Source organism: Poecile atricapillus, chromosome 11 (genome assembly GCF_030490865.1).
Source record: "Poecile atricapillus isolate bPoeAtr1 chromosome 11, bPoeAtr1.hap1, whole genome shotgun sequence".
NCBI classification, from domain to species: Eukaryota; Metazoa; Chordata; class Aves; order Passeriformes; family Paridae; genus Poecile; species Poecile atricapillus.
The window spans coordinates 3,877,197-3,898,697 of record NC_081259.1 but is presented as its reverse complement, the minus strand read 5'-3'; the positions used below and the strand labels follow the sequence as shown (position 1 = coordinate 3,898,697).

At 44.4% G+C, this 21,501-nt stretch overlaps 1 protein-coding gene across 2 annotated transcripts in view; it reads right to left on the bottom strand.

Annotated features, from left to right (window-relative positions):
• Window positions 1-28: 28 nt before the first annotated feature.
• Window positions 29-21,501, bottom strand: part of IGF1R (insulin like growth factor 1 receptor) — a 166,983-nt gene continuing 145,510 nt past the window's right edge. Inside the window, exons 11-21 of one of the 2 annotated variants that reach the window (XM_058846798.1) lie at window positions 19,989-20,275; window positions 18,470-18,606; window positions 18,011-18,170; window positions 16,892-16,997; window positions 15,432-15,502; window positions 13,903-14,132; window positions 13,518-13,628; window positions 12,728-12,887; window positions 10,422-10,551; window positions 6,663-6,797; window positions 29-630 (exon numbers count right to left, since the gene is read on the bottom strand). In XM_058846798.1, the coding sequence (XP_058702781.1) occupies window positions 264-630; window positions 6,663-6,797; window positions 10,422-10,551; window positions 12,728-12,887; window positions 13,518-13,628; window positions 13,903-14,132; window positions 15,432-15,502; window positions 16,892-16,997; window positions 18,011-18,170; window positions 18,470-18,606; window positions 19,989-20,275 (1,894 nt within the window). In that variant the 3' untranslated portion in view covers window positions 29-263. The remainder of the gene's footprint in view (window positions 631-6,662; window positions 6,798-10,421; window positions 10,552-12,727; window positions 12,888-13,517; window positions 13,629-13,902; window positions 14,133-15,431; window positions 15,503-16,891; window positions 16,998-18,010; window positions 18,171-18,469; window positions 18,607-19,988; window positions 20,276-21,501) is intronic. The other variant, XM_058846799.1, reaches the window with a different exon arrangement.

Sequence of the window (21,501 nt, the reverse complement as noted above, 5' to 3'; positions counted from 1 at the left end):
GTGTTAACATTAAGAGTTTTAAAAGGCCAACTGTGTGCCCCATGACTGGAGTCCTTGACTGAAACAAACATCTGCTTGCATATTGAAAAAAAAAGAAAAAGACGGTAACTTGTTTACTGAAAAAAGGGTTCTCCCAAGTGCAGCTATGGCAGTTCTGAAGATCCACTGAGGTACAGTAGGCTTTTGAATATATTGTGATTTTCTTTCTTTCTTCCCCCAATGCCTGTGTTTGTGTGTGTTTTGTTTCTGCGGGGCTCCGAGGATCAGCAGGCCGAGGACTGGGGCAGCGGCAGGGCCCTCTCGTTCTTGCGGCCCCCGTTCATGTGCGCGTACGGCTGTCGCTCCTCGAAGCTGGCCCGCAGCACCACCACGCCAGGGCCGTTCTCGGCCTTGTGTCCTGAGTGCTTGTCAGTGGGTTGCAGGGTGGAGGAGGGGTCTAAAGGAATGCTCTCCATGTTTTCAGTCTCCAGGTCAAGCTCCTCTGTGTCCGGAGGCTTGTTCTCTTCACTGTAGAAGAAGGAGACCTCTTTGAAGGCTGGGTCCAGCTCGTCTTTGATGCTACCGATGATTTCCAGGAAGGAGGGTCTCATTTTGGGGTTGTACTGCCAGCACATGCGCATCAGCTCGAACCTGGGCAGGGAACACACAGGAGAAACATTTACTGAGGTGTTTTAGAGCCATGACTGGGTCAGACCACGCGCTTTAGAGAATCATTCCATCCCGAGGGAAGCCAAAGTGACAGAACTTTCACAGGCTGAGATCCCGGGGCTGTGGGTTCAATACCCATAACCAGCCCTTTATTAAACAGTTGGACTTGATGATCCTGGTGGGTCCCCTCCAACTCACAATACGCTGTGAATCTGTGTCACATTTCCACCTTCCTTCTCATCACTCATTTACTCCCATACCTCCCACCTCACCTTTTCTGATCCCTCCCACGCCTTGTGTCTCATGGGTACCCGACATCCAGAACCATTTCATATTTTTATTCTGACTTGGCATTTCTCCTTTTCCTCTGAATTACCCTGTGCTTACTCAGCCATAAACTACATGATTGTAGATACTCTTGGAGTTTCTTTTCAAACAACTCATCCCACCCCATCAATACTGACTTAGAAAAAAATTAAACTAGGAAATACAAGCAAGGTAAAGCACTGCCTTCTTCCCCTGAAAGAAGAAAATTACATTAAAATTAATTGCAATCCCCAGTGGACATTTGCCAATCTCAAAGACCTTCTCTAATATTTTTATTTTAAAATTAGGTTGTTTTCATTTATGGCCAGGGATGCATTAATATTTTACGGAGCGTGAGATCATCCGTTTAAGCACATCCATGATTAGATCTGTACAATGTCCCATGCTGGCAAAACAAAACCACAAAATGAAACACTAATACAGCCATAATGAAAACAGCATTTTCATGACACAGCAAAATTGGATATTCCCAGGAGATCGCCCTGAGCTTTAAACATAACACAAGAAAGGATTTCACTGTCTGTGAAGGTGGAATAGGGATGTCTTCTGCTAACACAGTGCAGTAATAGGACAAATTTAAATAAGAAAAGGAAGATTAGCATTAATTCTTCGAGCCAATCCTCTGTGTACACAGTGCTCAGAGGAACACGCTGTGTGGAGGAAGTCACTGCTGGCCAAAACTACTACTCTGTGCTAGAGCAAGAATGGATCTAAAAATAATATAAAGCCAAGAAAGATTAGTTAAGGTAATGCACATCTCTGACTCACCTGCCAGCACTGGGACCTGCAGCCCCAGTCAGACCCCCTTGGCTTGCTGGGGTTTATTTCCCACCTCTGCCAGCCTTCCCTTAAGCCAGGTCACCTAAACTTTTAGCTTTAATTCTAAAGAACACCACCATATTTCCAACTTCCACAGATTTTTGGAGCTCAAATGAGCAATTCTATTTCATCTTTTCATTAGCTCTTACTGCCTTGTACCTTCAGTTTACCAGATCTCTGCATCAGTGTGGAACGATTTTATTTTAAATTATATAGAAACAAACAAACAACAACAAAAGAATTTCAGTCACTTTGTACAGGACCTCAGACTAATGTCTCTGCTCTAGAACAACCCTTCCAACAGGGCTGACACTGAGCTGGAGAACCCTGGGCTCTACAGCCCATGGTGGGTGTGGAGAGAGTTTGGAAGTCCTGGCCTGAAACAAAACCCCAGCAAAGAAAGCCCCTGCCCAGAAACTCAGGAAATTGGGAAATACTGTTGCACCTCCACTGTGTTCTCAGCTGAAGTGAACCAGCAGAGAGGGCAAGTGGCTGTGTTTGGGCTGCAAACACTGCTGAGTGCTTCAACCAAACCCAAAGCAATCTTCACTGAAGTGCATCTGAAGTGCCCAATATCCCTGCCAGAGCTCCACTGGCACTGCTCCGTGTGAACAAACGTCAGCCACCTGAGAATGGCCTTGTGACACCCAACAAGAGCTGGCAAAACCAGTCTGTGCTGGGAGAACTCCCCGGGTACTCAATGCTGCATTGTAACCGCACGTAGACACGTAAACACTGCCCAACTCCTGCTTGTTTTTGAGTCTGTGGAAAGCCTTTCAGAGCAAAAGCAAAGCCAGACTATAAAACTGCACCGTACCCTCACCCACAAGCGGTGAGGAAAGCTTGAGACATAAATATATAAAATCCATTTCTGTTACTTCATTGCTGTTTCCCTTCCAGCTGACTGCTGTGTCCCTGAATAGAAGCTTGGCTGGAGCCAGGAACTCTGGATATTCGCTGGCTCTGCGCCCCGAGGCCTAAGGGCAATGCTAAGGAGATACCACAAGCAGCGGAGTAATGCATGTGACATCAGCACAAACAAGGACATGTGATGTTTCTTTTAAGCCATTCCAGATTTAAAAACCCTACAGAGTTCCCATAAAAGGATTTTTTTTCCTTTTTAACTCTGTGTGTTCGCAGGCCTTGTTTACATTATCTTAAACAAAATAAAAACCTTTCCAATAGACAATGGAGGAATTTACAGGCTGTTAATACAACCTGAGCAGATTTATAAAGTACGTTCCTGACTGGTGGCAAGTGAACTCCAGGGAGCTGGAGGCACCACCATGGGTTAGGGGAATAGCCAGCTTCCCTCTGTGCATCTTTTGCTCAAGCAACTGAGCAGAAACCGAGTTCTGTTTTGCACCGAGACAATTAAAAAAACAACAGAAAATGGTAAGTTCCTATAGAAGCTGCATTCCATTTGTGCTTTGCAAAGCACTTGATTTGGTGGGGAAAAGCAAAAGGACCTCGCCTCCCCTGCTGGTGCCAGTGCCTCTGCAGAGCAGACCCCGGGTTCTAAGCAGGAACAAAGGGAAATCAGCACTGCGTAAATAGTCTACAATGCATGTGGGGGAAGCAATCCTGCTTCAAAAACAGAGTGGAATTCCAGCCTCCACAACTTTTAAAAGCCCCATGGGAACACACTGTCTGAGAGCTTCAGCTGTACCAAATCTCGGTGCCACGCAGCCGTCACCTGATGAGCAGTGCCATAACAATGGGAGGACATAAAAACATCACTGAGTGCACAGGAAGAGGAGAAAAACAGCAAAGCTTCTCCTGGCACCGTCTTACTGAACCATCTGTCTTATTGCATGGTTCTGTCTGCAGAGCCACGCGAGCTATGCCAAGAGGGTGTAGCATAAACACAACTGAGGCTTGTTTCACCCTGTACAAGAGTAAAGAGCCTCCAGAAATACCCTTCCCTTTGTGCTTTGCCCTTTTCACAGGGATTCACCACCTCCCAGCCACAGGACAACCCCCTCTAGAATCCCCCTTTTCCCGAGCATCCTCTCCACACTGTAGAACAGGATCTCTCCAGCTCTACCTAAAAGCTACTGACCCTCTGCTGCCGGGGTTAGGGGAGCACAGGCACTGACAAGCACGGCAGGGATGGAGACACAGAGTGTCCCAGCCTGCCTGAACCCTGCAGAATTCATGGAGGGGAACACGAGGTCCTGAGGGGAGCTCCTGCTCCGTGGCTGGAGGGTGCAGGGCTGTGTCAACATCACATCACCCGCACGGCTCAAAATAGCAGATTTGGTGACAGCAAGATTTTTCTCTCTGTTCTCATCTGCACTTCCCCACAGCAGTTACCTCCTCCACCTGTTCTGGAGGTTTCTCTCTGTCAGCACACTCCCCTCTCTCCAAAGCCAGGTCCACTGATGTTCTGACCAGAACTTCAGTTGCTTCCAAGTCAAACTAATTTAAAGAACAAAGTCCCTGTGATTTGTAGCTACTCCATGAGACACAGGAGCACAGAGCTTCCCTTCTCACCTGCTTCCAGGCAGCACCAGGCTCAAGTGGCCTCCCTGCAGCCAGGCTTTGCTTTTGGGACATTTTGAGTTAATATGAGGAGTCAATACTAAAGTGTCACAGACCAGTCTCCACCAGCAAGAATTTGTGCTGCATAAAAAGTACCTCCCACTAGCAGACACACCAAGAAACCTGTCTTTAAACACAATCCTTTAGCAATCTCCACAAAAAAGAGGGTCTCTTGGTTTACAGAGGGTTTCATAAAGCACTGGAGAACACAGTGGCCTGGAACATGCTGGGATGCAGGGTAAGATCCAGGTGCAATTTCAGGGCTCTTAGATACTGTTAGAAACACACTTCTGCCCATGTCCTGATTTTTCTGTAGGTCCCCAGCTGTGAAGGAGGTTACTGGGTCCTGGAGAGAACCTCTGCCTACAGAGTAGGTCTGACCCTGCCAGCAGTGTGTGGGTGAGGACTGGGAGCAGTGGGGAGCTCACTGAGGGTGGCACAGCACTGTCACAGCATCCTGGGCAGGGAAAGAAGTGAAAACATGCAAAGAATAAAGCACCACAGGAATTTAAGAGGTTTTCTGATTGCCAAGTGCATGTGCAGGGAACAAAGGTGAAAGTTACTCCTGGAGTTCCCTACTGTTATTCCTACAACAGCCTATTTGAATTTCAGCAGATTTGGGCGTCTGTACTAAAACAAAGACAAAACAAGCTGAAAGGGAGCAAAAGCAAGTCACAATAAGGTCATACTTTTTTTTTTTTTCTTTTTACATTTGGGATAAAGCCAAGGTGTTTTATCCTCAACTTTATCACTAAAAAAAAAAACAAACCAAAAAATCACCACTAATGTGCCTTAGGTCTAAGTTCAGCCTCATTCCTTTTTCTGACAGAGCAAAGCAGCACAATTCAAAGGCAGATTTTTTTTATTCTGCACCTCTGCACTGTCAGGCTGAATCCTGCTGGGCAGAACCAACGTGTGAACAACTTCTCCATGTGGAGTAGCACAAGAAAGGTCTTGGCTGTTACACACTGGTGCAAAGATTTGCTCTGCCAGACTTTAACCAAGTTCTCTCAGCTCACAAGCCAGGACCTTGAAAGTGGATTCATCCAGTAGCAACAGCCCTGGAGCAGAGGAGATTCCCTGAGGAGGGGGAGGAAGGAGAACTGGGTGGGCTGCAGCAGAGACAACTTCTGGCCTGACTCCCCTCCCATCCCTGCTCAAACCACACAAGCCCCAGCTTAACAGGGAATTTCTAATGCTGGATCTCTCCCCAGTGAGTTTGTTCTCACTGCAGAGGTGCTTTCCCTGTGAACCCAGGGAGCTGAACCCATCACATCCCCGTTCTTCTCCATTTGTGCCCAGCCCCACTGCACAGCTCTGGCCGTGTTAAACAATGTCCAGTCAATCCAACTGCCAGGAATTCTCCACAGCATCTCGAAAGGGAAGGAATGTGAAACCAAGGAATCACATGGCAGCTACACCTCCCCCTGCATATACCACCCACCCCCCTCAAACAACAAAACAACACTGCCTGTCATCTGAAACCACAGCCAGGCTCCAGCCAAAAAAGCTATTTTCCTAAGAATTCCAAGCAGCTGAGGCCCTTAAGTGATTGTATCCCTTCTGTGGGCCTCCAACAAATTTCAATAACTGCAAGACACAGTATTTCCTTCCCAAAAGTCAGTTTGGGAAGTATATCAAAGCAATAAAGTCTGAACAACTGAAACTGGTGTACACAAAGGCCAGCAGAAGTATTTCAACAATGTAAAGCTAAAAACTGAAGCTGCTGCACTGCACACCCTCCGCTGCTGCAAGGCTTTGGGTCGATCCTGGGGCAGGGAGAGGTTTTTTTCTGTGGAAAACTTGACCCTGAGCTTGCAGGGAAGGAAACTGTTAGCAGGGGGGATTTGTTTATTTCAATGGGACAAGTGCTGTGACTCAAACTGCAGATATAACCCAGCTTCAGACACATTGATTTATCTGTGTGCTGAACTAAAAAGTTGAATTCCAGTGTTTACACACATTTCAGCTTGTTCCATTGCTCTTTTCTCTCTTTATGCTCAACAGAATTGCCTTAAGCAGAAGAGATATGATTTAGGCACAGAGCCTCCTGATGTAGCAAATGTCACTTATGAAGTGACATTTTTATTAAGCCTAATTTTATTCAGTTACACAAAGCTTGGATTTCGTTTGCTTATTAGAGAAGATAGCCCGAGGTGAGATTCTGGCCACAAGCAAAGTTGTTTTCTGGAATGTCTCAGTATCATCAAATAGTGGATTGACAGGGACTGTTTGAGCAGCCCCTCCTGTGGCAGCTGGCAAGAGCAGACCCTGCAGGGGTCAGGAGGCACAAGCTGTGCCCACAGGGCAGTGGTGGCACTTACAGCATGTCGGGACAATTGTCTGGCTTTTCCAGCAGCCCCCCTTCCATGACGAAGCGCAGCACCTGCTCGTTGGTCATGCCCTGGTACGGCTGCTCCGCCAGCGTCGCGATCTCCCACAGCACCACTCCGAAGGACCTGCAGGGAACATCACAGTGTTAGGGCTCCCAGCCATCTTTACAAGGGTGTATTTCTTACAAGATGCTGAGTGCTGGGTCTCCATGGGTATTTTCTAGGTGTCTAGGGGTATTTTCTTTTTTCCAGAGAATTCCAGTTGCTCAAAAAGCACGTGCCTGTGGTGACAGTCACAACCCCTCCCTCAAGAGACTGCTGACTTCAAACACCTCCACTCTAGTGAGCAAAGGGCTCAGGTGAGAATAACTCAGCTATCCCTTTGTGACATGCATGTAACTATGTTCTTGAAACAGAGCTTCCAGCTCCTTCCAGATAACTACAAAGGACAGCAGAAGTGAAAAAAGCAGTTTGTCTAATAATAGGAATTGATTACTGGCAAAGGAAGATAAGCATAGTTATGTAATTGGGTAGTTTGGACGTAAGTATTGACACTTTCTAAAAATACCTCCATTTAAAATTAGATTATTGAGCAGACACAGCTCAAATTGTCTGTCCTGCAATGAAGAGTCAACTACTTTTAGAGCTGCTGGTCAAAGAAGGAAAATTTGGATGTTGTCTGACTTCTGTGGTAAAATGCTGAGTCAAGCTGAGTGAAAAACACGCAGTTCCACTGGGGGGGTGTTATGAAAACAAGGAGTCCAGTGTCATTAGCTGGTTATGGCCCAGTGGTTTTGTCTTTCAGCTATCCCTGGGATCTAAACTGGTTTGCATCTGGAGCCAGAAGCCACAAACTGCCTTGCAATTGTTTTCCTTTTAGGGGAGGGAGGGACAGGGGGTCAACTCAACATTTGAGTGCCTTTGAAGCTTCTTTGATCATGGCAGGGATAACAAGGACAAGTCTTGCACACCTACTCTTCAGATTATCCTAGCAAATAAACTCTGGTTGCTCCTTCCAGGCAACTACCAGCCCTGAAAGAATGCAAGATGCTGAGGATTTATTTATAGAAATCCACCCTCACCGTGAACAGTATTCCATTAATTTTAAAATGTCCTCCCTTCCCTAACTACAACAAAAACAGCCCTGTCTAATTACCTCATTCTTCAGCCTGAAAAGCAATAAAAGAATGAGTTGCTAAAATAAAGCTCCACCCTTCAAACCTCCAGACACTCTTCCTTCCTGCAGTTGCCATTTCACCTTACAGCTTATAAATCCTGGACTCCAAACACTCAACAGGGTTTTGTCTTTTTGACATCTTGGCTTCTAAAACTGATCTCGAAGAACATGGGACTACATGTCACAATATCTGCCCAGAAGGACAGGAAAAAACAATCTCAACCTTTTGTTTACTGTTTGATGCAAATAAATGTCCCCCAAAACAGCCAAGTTCCACAGTTTACACTGAGTAACTTCAAATCTGGACCAATAAAAGGATTCAGGGAATTTTTCCAGCCATGAAGAGACCTCCAGTGTATAGTGCCTGGTGTGAAAGTCACTGAGAAAGAATGATCCTTTTAGCCATAAGCAGATCAAGGAAATAGACATTAGTCTATAGTATTTCATGACATAGAAATAGTATTTCATGATAGTGTTAAGTCAAGTTCCACTACATTTGGAATTTAGATTGAAATTTCTCTGTAGCTGTGGATACATGTTCTAAACAAACAGCAAATTTCTCATGTTGAGCCCGTTTTTTTGTGCCTCCAGACAAGTACACCCCTGTGAACCAAATTTCAAGAGTAAATCACTTCCAACAATTAAGATGCCAAATCATCCCAAGGAGAAACTCTCTGAAATACCCATGAGTACTGTGAGCCTCCTCTTCATAAAACACTTTTTTTCCTCTCTATGCTTACAAGTAAAAATCTGTCAAGATTTTACTGCTCCTCCTCTTCAGCTTTCCAATCCTGTAATCACTAAACTACTTTCCACGCCAGGATATTCACTCAGATTGTCCCACCAATGAACTGCAATACTGTTTGCACAATCCTGCTTTGGACTGAGCAACCAACAAATGCCTAACCATGAAATCCCAGGATGGTTTGGGCTGGAAGGGGCCTTAAAGCCCATCTTGTTCCACCTCCTGCCATGGGCAGGGATACCTTCTCCTATCCCAGGTTGCTCCATCCAATCTGGCCTTGGACCTTCCAGGGATGGAGCAGCCACAGCTTCTCTGAAGCTTTCTCTGTGCCAGGGCTTCACCACTCTCACAGGGAAGAAATCCCTCCCAATATTCAATCTAAACCTCCTCTCTTCCTTGTTAGGGAAACACACATGCACTTCCTGTAACCACTACAGCACTAATTTACATCTGACACCTTATTTGGCGTCACACCTAGGGGTTTTTGTTTGGAATCTGAGTTATATTTAAAGAATAACATCACTTAAGAGTCGCAGGCTAAAAGAAAGCATGAGTAGAACACAAATGGGACGTCCCCACTGCTCACCCTGAGCTGCTCTGAACCCTTTGAAGACAATGGCTGGACATGAAAATTCCTGTTGTGTGGCAAGAACAGGCAGCTCTGCCAACTCCTCACCCCAGGCTTGGTCAGTCCTACATCTGGGGATTTTCTAGTGATATAGTCCAAATTTCTGCCTGCTTTGTGAAGCCATTACAAGTCCCAAAATTCTTTTACTGGGGGGACTGCCAAAAGCATGCCTGTACTGTTCCATCAGATAAATGGCTGATACGGGGCTTCCCTTCGACTCAATGTGGTTGTTTTCATCTGCTTCCAAGTCTGAGGGTTACTGGATTCAAAAGAAAGTTACTAGCCATATGTAAAATAAAATTTAAGCATCATTCTGGTGCTTTGCTCTTTCACTTTAATTCCTCTTAGGAACTTTTCGTTCAGAGCTGGTGCTGACTCCAAACTCCTCAAGCTGCTCAAGGAAAATGCAGTTTACTCCGAAAACATCATTCCTACTGACTTCTAGACATTTGGAGGCAATCAGCTGCCAATTCTGTAACAGATCAGCAGTAAAAACATCTTGTTAGGAATAAAAGACAGGAGAGGTTTTGCCAGTACACAACCATCCTCTGCCAAGTCCTCCCTACCTATCTCCAAAAGCTGGGGGGTGTGTGGGAAATGGTTCCAGGGGATTAATTCTCCTAAGTACACGCCTCTATTAATAACTGCACAGATACAGCAAGCATGCAGTGTCCTTTGAAAGAAAACCCTATTTCTGCATCTTGCAGTATATAAAACAAGCAAACAAAGCTCCAAATGGAGAGGGATATGCACAAGGGACAACTCCCCCAAAAAGCCTGTGAGTGTACACAACCCATCTGGGGGAAAGTGATGTTATTTACACAGAAGGTTTTGATGGAAAAGCAGGTCAGCACTAGGAACCTTTCTATATTCTTGGCAACTTTAAATGCTTTTCCTGAAGGAGGAAAAAATGACAACTTGCTCTTCCAGGTGAAGGTAATGTCTTTCACTGCACAACTGATTTTACAACGAACAGCGGGAAACATACTGCCACCTCCAGTTTTAGAAATCCATTTAATTCTGCTCTCCCTGAGAGCAAAATTTAACCTCATGAGTTCTTGCTGAAACATGAACTCATGGAAGAAGCCAGTTACCTTTGAACAGACAGGAGAAGCAGTACTTAGTTAAGTCTACTAAAACAAGAAGAGAGGCTAGAAAGAAGGAGGTTAAAGCCATTTTTCAGAGCCCTTTTTTTGTTACCAGACATCGGAGTGTGTTGTGAAGACTCCATCTTTCAGCGACTCCGGGGACATCCAGCGGACAGGCAGCAAACCCTTCCCTCCTTTCCGGTAATAATCTGTCTCGTAGATATCTCTCGTCATGCCAAAATCTAGAAGGTAGAAATACTCTGAGTTTGTGTGAGAAAATGACAAACATTTCCCCTTCCTACAAGGCAGAGAATCACACTTGGATGTGAGGAATCTGTGCTGTGCTCCCACGACACTTGACTTTGCAGACACTTCAGCTGCTGCCTCGGGGCTGGTGACCTTCCCTCCCAACACCAACAGACTGTGCCACTGACATCAGGGGTGACGAGTCTGAATGGTTTAAATATAGGAATATGAAAAGTTCCAGCATTTATGCTCAAGCTTTGCAGTAAGATGAATCTTCTGAAGGTCAAATAATTTACTAGTTGTTCCCCAAACTCAGTGATTTTCTTTTTTTTAAGGAGCAAGGAGCTCCTTTAGTACTCACAACTATTCTGTTTAATCGAACAATCTCACATGCTGACGGAAATACTTCTCTTTGTTTTCTTTTTCCTATTTCCAAAGGAAATTCGCAGCTTCTGTACAATATTCCATTTCAAGTGCTACAGAGGATTATGCTGTTCATTTGTGATCAACACACCCAAATATTAAAGACATACTTCCGGTTTATATCCATGCTTAGCTGTAAATTCATAAGCATTTGCAAGACTTGGATCTAAAAATGTTCATCCCCCTGACTGTAACCCAGATTTATTCCAGTGTTTTTTTCTCTACAATCAGCCTGAGACAGAACTGCTGGGTCTCACACTTGCCCATTGAAACCAGTTACTGTGCTCTCAGACACCAACCAAAATGTTAATAAATTAGAGGTCAGCAGTCCTCTGACTGGTATTAAATGCTGTCTGAAGACACACAGGGCAAAATCCATTTTACCAACACAGACCTGTAATTGCCCCCTTTTTTTCCCCCTAGGAAATGTGTACAGAACTCCCCCAGCTCCCTCAGTTATCACCAGTCAGTGGTGAGTGACCAACCAGGCGTACCAGGGACACCGGCACCCTCGGCGATTATGACTAAAAAGCCCATCTGTGCAGCTCTTCCATCACTCCCACACACCAGGGTGACTTTATCCCGGCTGAATGGAAGATTCTTTCAAAATGTAATGCAAATAAGAAACAGACATGCAGTGAGCACAGGGTAGTGTGGCATAAAGCTCTTCCTCTGAGATCTGAACAGTCTGAGTTGGCGTGTTCCAGCCAAGATGCTCCTGAACTGTTTCTGCATGAAGGGATTTTCAATGCTGCTACATAAACAAGAGCAGTGCAGCACATTTACAAAATGCTTTTGGGGTAACCATGAACATGTTAAAGGGAAGAAATGCACCATATCTTCAGTTTACAGAATTGTAAAACAAGCTGATGGGGGCAGGAGGAGAAAACTGGAATGGGAAGGATTTAGGCTGACTTCCCACAAACCTGCAGAAAATACACAAAATCCCCAAAAGATCTTATTTCCTAATTAACTGACTCAAAATGAAATCATTTTTTCTTTCTCCCAAATGACAGGATTACTTACACAAATTATCAAAATAGCTGAGTTAAGCTCAGAGAAAAAGAATTAGTTTCCTACAGCAGAAGGCTGTTGCTATACACGTTATTTTAATATGCACAACTCAAAAACAGCCAACAGCTTAAAATCACTCTCTCTGGAGACAAGACTGAAAAAACTCATCTGACACTATTTTGGAGGGATGGTGAAAGGAAAAAAAAAATTGGTGATCTAACAGCAGAGCAGAAGAAAAGCCATTCAGCTGTCTGGGAAGCAGAACTCCAGTTTAGACTGGAAAGCACCCAGCTGAAGTCATTCCTCTTCCAACTCAGATATGATTTAAAATAATCCTAAAATTCTCATTCTTGAATCAATAAACAGGAGGTAGAATTATTTCTGTGCATTGACAGAAACATGAATGATACACCAGTGATAACTACATCATCTACCCAAATGTCTGCACTACCTGAATCTACATCACTTCCTCAGCAGCTCTTTTTAAACCCACATGCTGTACTGTTGCCTCACTGGACCAACAGCAAGCAGAGGTATTCCAGAGGTTTCAGCTCAGTGTTAACTGCTCACAGGTCTTAAATCACAGCAAGTCTTCACAAGCAACCTATTTCATTCTGCAGATATTCAAACTAGAGCTCAGCTTTAAAAATAAATTAATGAATAAATAGAAAGCCTTCTAGGATACTGAGTTTCCAGGATGATTCTATGACCTGTGCAAGGGTCAGGACAGCCCACCTCCAATTTTGACTGTGAAGTCCTCGGCCACCATGCAGTTCCTGGCGGCGAGGTCCCTGTGCACGAACTTGTTGGCGTTGAGATAGGCCATGCCGTCAGCGATCTCTCCCGCCATCTGGATCATCTTCTTCAGGGTCGGGGGTGCCTGCCCAGGGTTGTTCTGAGCAAGATGAAGATCAAACAATTAACAGACCACATCCATCCTCTTGTGCACATACTGTCCTCAGTTCTGTCCCTTTAATTTATCCACACTGGAATTTCTAGATCAAGGGCAAAAGCTGCTGAGCTCATTTTCTACATAGGCTGCAGTGACTCAGGGGCAAGTGACCTGTGTGTCATCTTTGTCCTTCAGACGTTCTATCATATGTGACAATTTTAGCTGTTAGACTGATGGCCTATGCATGAGAGTTTTTGCACAGGAGCTAAGATAACAGATATTTACTTTCCAGCAGGGGCAATGGGCAGGACACACAACATGAAACAATTATCCTTACACGTGTTCTTAAACCAGCCAATTTCTGTAACATCTTGATGAGAAAGTGTATCAGACAAGAGATCTAATGCAAATCTGGGAAAGAGGACTCAGTGACACAAGCAGGGACCTATTCCATGTGGCACTCTGGGCTGCCTCATGAAAGAGCTGCTGGAGATCACACAACAGCTCATGTTTTGTCCTTAGACTGAAGGAGAAGGGCAGGAAAGGCTAATTGCCTGCTGCTTCCAACGTGAGGCTGTCTTGTTCAAGATGATTCAAACTGAAGAAATAAACCTCCAGCAACTCATGACTCACCTCTGTGTCTGGCCTCAATGATCTCAGGTAACTTTTGAGGTCCCCACGTGTCATCAGCTCCATGATAACCAGTGTAGGCTGGCCCTGAGAAACAACACCAAGCAGCCGAACCTGGCAGAGGAAAAACAAATGTTCAGTACAAGTATGCAAGTACAGCTAATTATCATTTATTCATGTTGATATGTAGCCCTGTGGGAAAGGTCTGAATGTAGATTTGGTTCCAGTCTCTGACTGGGGTTTCACAATAGTACTACAAAGCTGTGCAGAGTTGAAGTTAAAATCTCAATTTCTCACTTCAGGCAGGGCAGACATGCCCAGAACAGCCTCGTGTCAATGAGCACCAGGGCTGGATGAGTCACAGCCTCGTCACATCCTCAGCACTCACCACATGGTGACAGTTGAACTCCTTCATCACCGAGGCCTCGTTCAGGAACTCGATCCTCTCACGCATGCTCGCAGACTCATTGACCGTCTTGATGGCCACCCTGGTCTCTGGCTCATCCTTCACCACTCCCTTGGCTATTCCCTCATACACCATTCCAAAGGAGCCTTGCCCAAGCTCCCGACACATGGTGATCTTCTCCCGGGGCACCTCCCACTCGTCTGGAACGTACACTGAGGGGAGAGAGAACAGGCCCTGATGTTCCACTGCTGCCCGTGCTGGGAGCACTCCCTGCTCCACAACAGCAACTGCCCCACCAGTTCTGCTGCTCCAACCCCACACAGAATGCTGAGACCTTGCACCACATGTGCCATCAGGCCAGGGTCTGTCCCATACTGACACAGGGGGATGATGGCATACAAATAAATCTGAAAGAAAGGTGGACCTGAAGCGGCCTCACTATGGTACTGACATACTGAGATAGAAACAAGGAACCTCAAAGCACAAAACCCGTGTGGGAAGAGGCTCAAATCAATGCTTTGGGTTAAATCTTTTCTTGGAATCCTTGCTCTCCTAATTCTCCCAGACAGCATCAAACATACTTGATCATCTGTATCAGTTTAGTGTCTGCTGTATTCTCTATTAACACTGATTTTATGGCTGGAGGGGAGCAGACTCTGATCCAGCAATTCTTTGCATGGCATTATTCTGATCCCTTGCACAGACACCGTTGCACCAGCAAAGGCAGAACTTGCTGCTGCTGCTACAGGTCTTTGATGTGAGGTAGAAGAGAGCTCTCAGAAGGTGACTGCCAGGAGGCAGGACTGCCTCAGGCAAGAAGACATCCAAGTACTCACTGATGCTGCTGCCTATCACTCACCAAAGGAGGGGACAGTTGTGTCACATGCTCTGCTTAGGTGAAAGGACAGGATGAAAACAGAGGATTGTAGCATGAACAGTGACAGACCTTTAACCCTAATGGTGTTGCTATAAAAAAATAACAGTAAAATAGTCTGCTGCCACTCTGGGTAAAGCCATTGGTCTCCTGGGGGCCTTTGGAAACACTATTCCAGCAAGAAATCTGTAACAGCAACACCAAACTAAACCATGAACAGAAAAACTGAGGTCTCAAGGACATTTGTCTGATGTTGTGATTTCTTCAAGTCATGAGTTTGTTTCAATAGGGCAAAATTGAGCTTACAAGGGCAAACATGAAAGACCACAAATTCATTCATTCTTCCTTCAGTCCAGTCAAAACATCACTGGAAGAGTAGGTGATAATGTGAAAGTGAAGCTAGGGAATACAAATTTCATGCCTCAGGTGGATAAAATTACAGGAAAACAATTCAAAAACTCCCCAGTTTCAACAGACAAGTGCAATTTGCATATTAGCAATTCTGGATTCCAGCATAGTCCTAATAAGATAGGGAAAGTGGCTTTACAGCACATCTTTTAGAGTTTCATGCCTTCCAAAGTCATCTACCAACAGAACATAGGACAGTAAAAGCATCACAAGTTAAGGTCACACTCACCATCTGAGGCACTGAAGTACTCAGGGTTCACAGAAGCATAAAGTACTCCATTGCCCAGTCTGTCACTGTTCCTGTAGAAATATTGGGGTTTATTTCTTTTATCTTTCAATCTGAGTATATTTCAGACCATCTCTCCCACAGCTTTTCCACTGCTTGCTCAACCACAGAATATTATTTACCGCATGTGGAGTTTTTCAAAGGGGACAAACTGAGATCTTATCTACTCCATAATCAATGGGAACGCAGTCCAGAATAGCTTCCCAGGAATTCTGGAGTCTTCTCTACACCAAATCAGTGCCAGGAAAATGTAAACACAAGGTACTTTTAGCTGCTGGGTAAACTTTTTTTAAGAAAGGCAGCTATATTTTTATACAACCAGGAGACCCGTGGCTGAGAATGCACTTTACCATCATCAGCTCTGCTGTGGGAGTGAAGTTTTTTAGCAAAAGACAAGACTCTTTTTAGTGGGGGATTCCATTCAACTATTTCCTAAGTTTCCTAAGTGTTTCTAATATTTTATTTTAAAACCACACAATGCCACACATGCCACTTTTACTGGGGTGATTTTCAGAATAAGATGTAATAAATGCACTTTGAGAGCTTTTGCAGGAGACAGGCTCATAGAGAAAATATTCTTGTGTTAGAACAACATTTTAAACAAGGAAAAATTATCAGGAATTTCAGCTAGGAGAGCCTAAGCAAGGCAAAATAGGTACTGTAATCACCAGAGACGAAGCCCTTTCTGGAGAGCTTGAGCAGAACTGGTACCACTGTCTGCAGTGCTACCAGTGAATTAGAAATCATGGATACTCAATGAGCTGGAAATCATGGGATACTCAATGAGCATAATTAATGTGAGAGTAATAAAAAACCTCCATAGCTAGAAAGTTGCAAGACTGAACATTTGTACTGCTATTAAATTCTCGTTATGTGTTTCAATGAGATAAAAAAAATAAATCACTAGTTACAAAAAACAAAACTGAGGAAACCAAATTAACAGAACAGTCCCAATGACAGCTCTTAGCCAGGATATACTTTTTTTAAGTGCATGTAATGACTTTAAAAAACCCCCTAGAATTTGAAAAAAAACCACATTAATCTAAATAGAACTAACTTTTCATTATTTATATTGACCCATATTTCAGTCAGATCTTCGGATTATACAGGTCCAGTGTGTGCCAGCATTGCCACACTGATATGTTTCTCATGAGCCTTCCTCTTCCCACTGAAACGTGATACTGCAATAAAAACCCTCTTCATATCTCCAGCAGCAGCACCAGCCAGAGGCTGGTAACTCTAAATCATCTCCTTTTCCATACCAACGAGGCACAATCTACCTCAGCCTCCCGACTCCTCTGAATGTCATTTCTCTTTTTCATTTCTAACTCGCTCCATGGGCACAGATTTGAAAATAAACAATTCCCCTCCTGCAGGTTTAAGCACCAGCACATGGAACTCACCTCTTTTTGTTAAAGACGTAGAGCATTATCAGCAATCCCCCAAGGATGAGCAGCAGAGCAATAGGGAGCACAATTACCAAGTGCAGGAAGTTTCCATAGTTTGCTGCTGCAACCAACAAGAAAACAATTGTATCAGGATTTCTATAAAAGCTCTGTTAACAAAGAAACATTCAAAACCCACTCAGTGTATTTCCATACAGGGAACAAATCAAAGTTCTCATTTTCTTGTCTGATGTGGAAAAATGTACTCTGAAAGCCTCCCTGACTGCAGATGAGTGAAACAAGAAAGCAGATATTGAAAGGCATTAATTTTATACAGAACAGTGTCTGTCTGGGCTTTGTTTTCACAAGTTATGCTTAAAGGACTTGCATTCCTCAGTGAACAATATCCAATTGTTCACTTGCACATCCACCTTTTTTTCCACCTTTTGTTCACCTTGCAGCTGCTTATATTCAGAATATACACGCACTGCTCTTTACTTCAAATTGTTCAAAGGTCAGCAACCAGAAAACCAAAAAGGGATAAAAGATGGAGTTGCAGTTTTCTGGGGATGTATCTGCTCTACAACTAAACACAGAATGTCTTAAAGAGGGTGTCTGTGGTCATGCTCTTTCAAAATATAAATGACTCCCATTGTCAGGACCAGCATCACCCTTTCATCAGGACACTTTTTTTTTAATCAAATGTCACTCAGAACAGGTCAACCTGACAGCCAAAAATCTACACAAACTATTTGTTTCTCCAATTATTTTGCAATTTTAAGCAGGTTTTCCTTGTAGCCACAGGTTTTGTACATAGCAGCTCCATGTTGTTATAGCTAACATCACATTCCCAACACAGCTGCACATCCCAGGAAGCTGCAGCAGGATGTTCTCCACACCCACACCTGCCTGTACCTCTCACAGAACCCAAAGCTGCAAGGAAAGGACCAGACCTCTCACATACCACTCCTGCTGTCTACACTTGCCAAAAAAATGGACCAGAGAAGAGTTCCCAAAGAATCACCAGCAAGACAGTTCAGAGGCAAGAGGCTCAAATGCCCAGTCACACGAACATCAGGAATTATTAAAAAGACAATAAACCCCCAATTCAACACAGCCTGTAAACATTTGTCTTACATTTGGGCTGCACATAGAAAGAGATGGGCTCAGTCCAGGACCCATTCCCAGCTAAGGAAGTGGCCTGAACTCTGGCAGAGTAGTTTCCAGGGTTCAGGTGAGTTAGTTTAGCTCCTCCAAGCTTCTTGTATTCCTGTCTGGAAACACATTCTCGCTTCTCCTAGAAGAAAAAAGCAATTTGCACATGTTATTATCTTCACATTCTGAAGAAAGCAATATAGCTGCAGGATAAGCTCATTTTTGTAACTAAAAGCGCCACCTGATCAGTTTTACTTCGAACACCGTAAGGAGATACGTGAAATTTAAGAACTCCAAGGAAATGAAGGAAAGACATGCTGGTAGGTGCTAAGTGCCTGAAATCACAATTTCTGTTTGTGCAGCACTGCACAGAGGCATGTTAAGAAAGATCCATTTTTGTGTATAAATTGAGAGTTATGAGCAATAATGTCAAATCCTCACCTCTCCGTGCTGCCCATATTTGATTTCATACATCAGGATCAGCCCATTTGGATTTGCAGGCTCCAACCACTTCAGGTAGACAGTATTTTCCTCTTTTGCTTCCCATGACACTGTTCCTGGAATGTTATCTGCTCCCTCTGTAAAATATTTACAGGTGATGTGAGAAGAACACCTATGACTGAAACAGGAACTTCGGGAAAAGTTGAGGAAAATGGAAGGTTCATGATCAAATTCAAATCCAGGGAACAAACTGCATTGGCCAAGAGCTTACTGGAGATTAGCTCAGTCTGAACTATTGGTTCCCAGAAAATCAGTGTAGAGCATTCAGCTCCACCAGGAATGGGCTCTGGCTATCAGCACCTCATTCTTCCTTCTCAATTCCTCCTAACACCAAAACAGGGCAGGGATCTATTCCCACCAAAAGGCTGCAAACAGCTGTAAACATATAACATCTGCCCCACTGACAGCCTTTTCCTAAAACAGTCATAGGAAAGCCATCCCCATTTAAAACAGTCTTAGCAGCAATTCAGGAACTGCTTTATCCCTATTTAGTTAATAATAGTTTAATGTGACTTAACAAGAATGTGAAGCGTGTTTTCAGTCTGAAAAAATATCACTTTCTCAAAGATAACAGAAGAAAATAGGATTGTTTAGCCTTTTGATTTTCAGAGGCATGTGTTAAAAATCTGGGAACACTTCTTTCATTTTCCCTGATCTCACAGATTTCCTTATTTCCTTGAAATAAGCTATACTTTTTGGTTTTTTTACTGACACAGCTGGATCTGGATTATGATAGCCCTTCCTTTCAGAAACAAAACAAAATTGCTACCATTCTGCATCCAATATCCCCAGACATCTGCTGGAGTCAGAAGCTCATTGCTGGATGCATATGAGCTTACACTAAAATCATCCCTATTCTTCTCAGAAGTACAATCTGCAAAAGTCCCAAAGACGAGCACAGCATTCAATGCTTCCTGAATGAAGTAGTCTAGAGGCCAGGGATTGGGCACAAAGAAACACAGTATTCCTCCTGTTCCCAGGCTGGACAAATGCATGGTCGTTCTGTGACAGAAGAAACATTTGGCAAACATTCCCACCAGCAAAACTCCAACATCTGCAAACAGTTCCGAGTGAACACAGCAAAACCAAACATTAGCAAAGAAACGTTGCCGTGGATCTATTCAGCACACAGGGAGCTGAGGAACAAAACCTTTCAGCCCACCATGTATGTCTGGGGGGTCTCATTTCTATTGCTGGGAAACAGAGTCTCTCCTAATTATCCTGGCAGTCAACTTGTCCCTTTCTCCAGCTCCCAGCATAGACTCCAACACATCTCTCGGTACACACAACACACCAGTCAAAGACATGGAACAAAAAATCTATGCAGCTCCAATTTATCCTACTGCATGGAATTTTTTTTACTATACCCCAGTGTAATTCTAAGTGGTTTGGGAGAGCTTGTCCCCCTTGGGCTTGATCTGTGCCCAGTAAAGGCAGAGCTGGCCCCATGTGAGCATACCTGAGGGCATTGTCCTGGCAAACACGAAGTTGGACGCGCTGCAGCCGAGCGTGTCGGCCTCGTGGTTGCAGCTGTGAATATCGATGCGGTAAAGAGTGAAAGGCAGGAGATGGGAGATGACAGTTCTCTCCTTGCCATCCACCTTGGTCTCAAAGAAGGGATATTCCACCTCGCTCTCCTCCGTGTCAGAGGCGTTGGTGAAGTGGTCGGTCCCCGTTGCGTTCCTGTTCCGAGTGGCCAAGGTGGTGTTGGCGATTCGGAACACGTCCCTCCGCTTCCGGTCGGGCCTGAAGAGCAGACACAGGTAAAGGAAAGGGCTCTTCAGAGAAAATCCACTTCTTCTCCAGCTTTGGAAGACATTGCTAAACACCCCAGTGAAACAGGCAACAGCTAATAGAATAGCTAAATAAAGGAAACTGCAAAACAAGAGGAAAATTTTCTCTAAATCTGGACCTGCCCGGTGTCAGCATATCTCATTTCTCTCTCTTCTGGTCAGGAACAAACCAAAACTCTGAAGCTCACACTTAGCCCCAAGATGAATGTGCAAACTTCTGACCTCACACAATAAACCAACCAGCGAAGAACAGCTTCACCGTTACTCAACAAGCATCCTGGATTTGTGTTTCATGACAGTAATGCTGACACTTAAAATAAAAATCAGATGCTAAAGGTTGAAAGGGTTAGGGGGGAAAAACCATTATAAAGTCTGCTGGATTAGCAAAGGAAGCTGAGCCTACTGAGAGTTAGCCTTGCAGTTGTGATGAAAATAGAATGTATTGCATTGAGAGGAGAAACCTTGGAAGGCAGGTGCAGGCCATGAAGGTTCACCACCACCCAGGTGGTCATCTATGTTATCTCTGCTTCTCTCACCCAAACAAAAGCTCTGCAAAGGAACAAACCTATGGAAGAAAACTCAGTACTAATATTGTGTAGAGGCAAAAGTTCAATGAGCAGCTTTGCCTTACAGGTGTCTGGGTGTAATTCAAGCAGAGATAGAAAGCTGAGGATTTACAGCCACACCATTGCTTTTTCAAGCCCGGGGATCTGCTGTAGTGGACAGCCCCAAGGGAAAGGACAAGGATCAAGATACTCTTAGAACCACATGGATCAAGTAACCAACACACTGTGGCCATACCCTGGACCTATCCCTCGGTCCTGCCCCAGGCCTGAGGCTGTTCTGCACAGGAGCACCAACTACACAGGGCAGTCTGGATTTACTGCTCCTGATCCCTTGCCTCCAAAGGCTGCAGGAATGCTCATGCCCAGAAAGCAACGCCACAGGGGAGGTAAAGGACAAAGAGTCACACTACAAAACCAATGTGGGCTTGAATCCTGTCCCTGAAATCACTTCACCAATGCCCATGAACACCTGGCCAGTGCAACAGGTACCAAGGGCATGAGGTCCAACAGCTCTACCAGAGAGCAAGTTACAAACCAGGCAAATGAGGCCTCCCTCGAACACACAACAGGAAGAAAGATGACTCAACAGGACAACTTAATTCACTGTCAAATA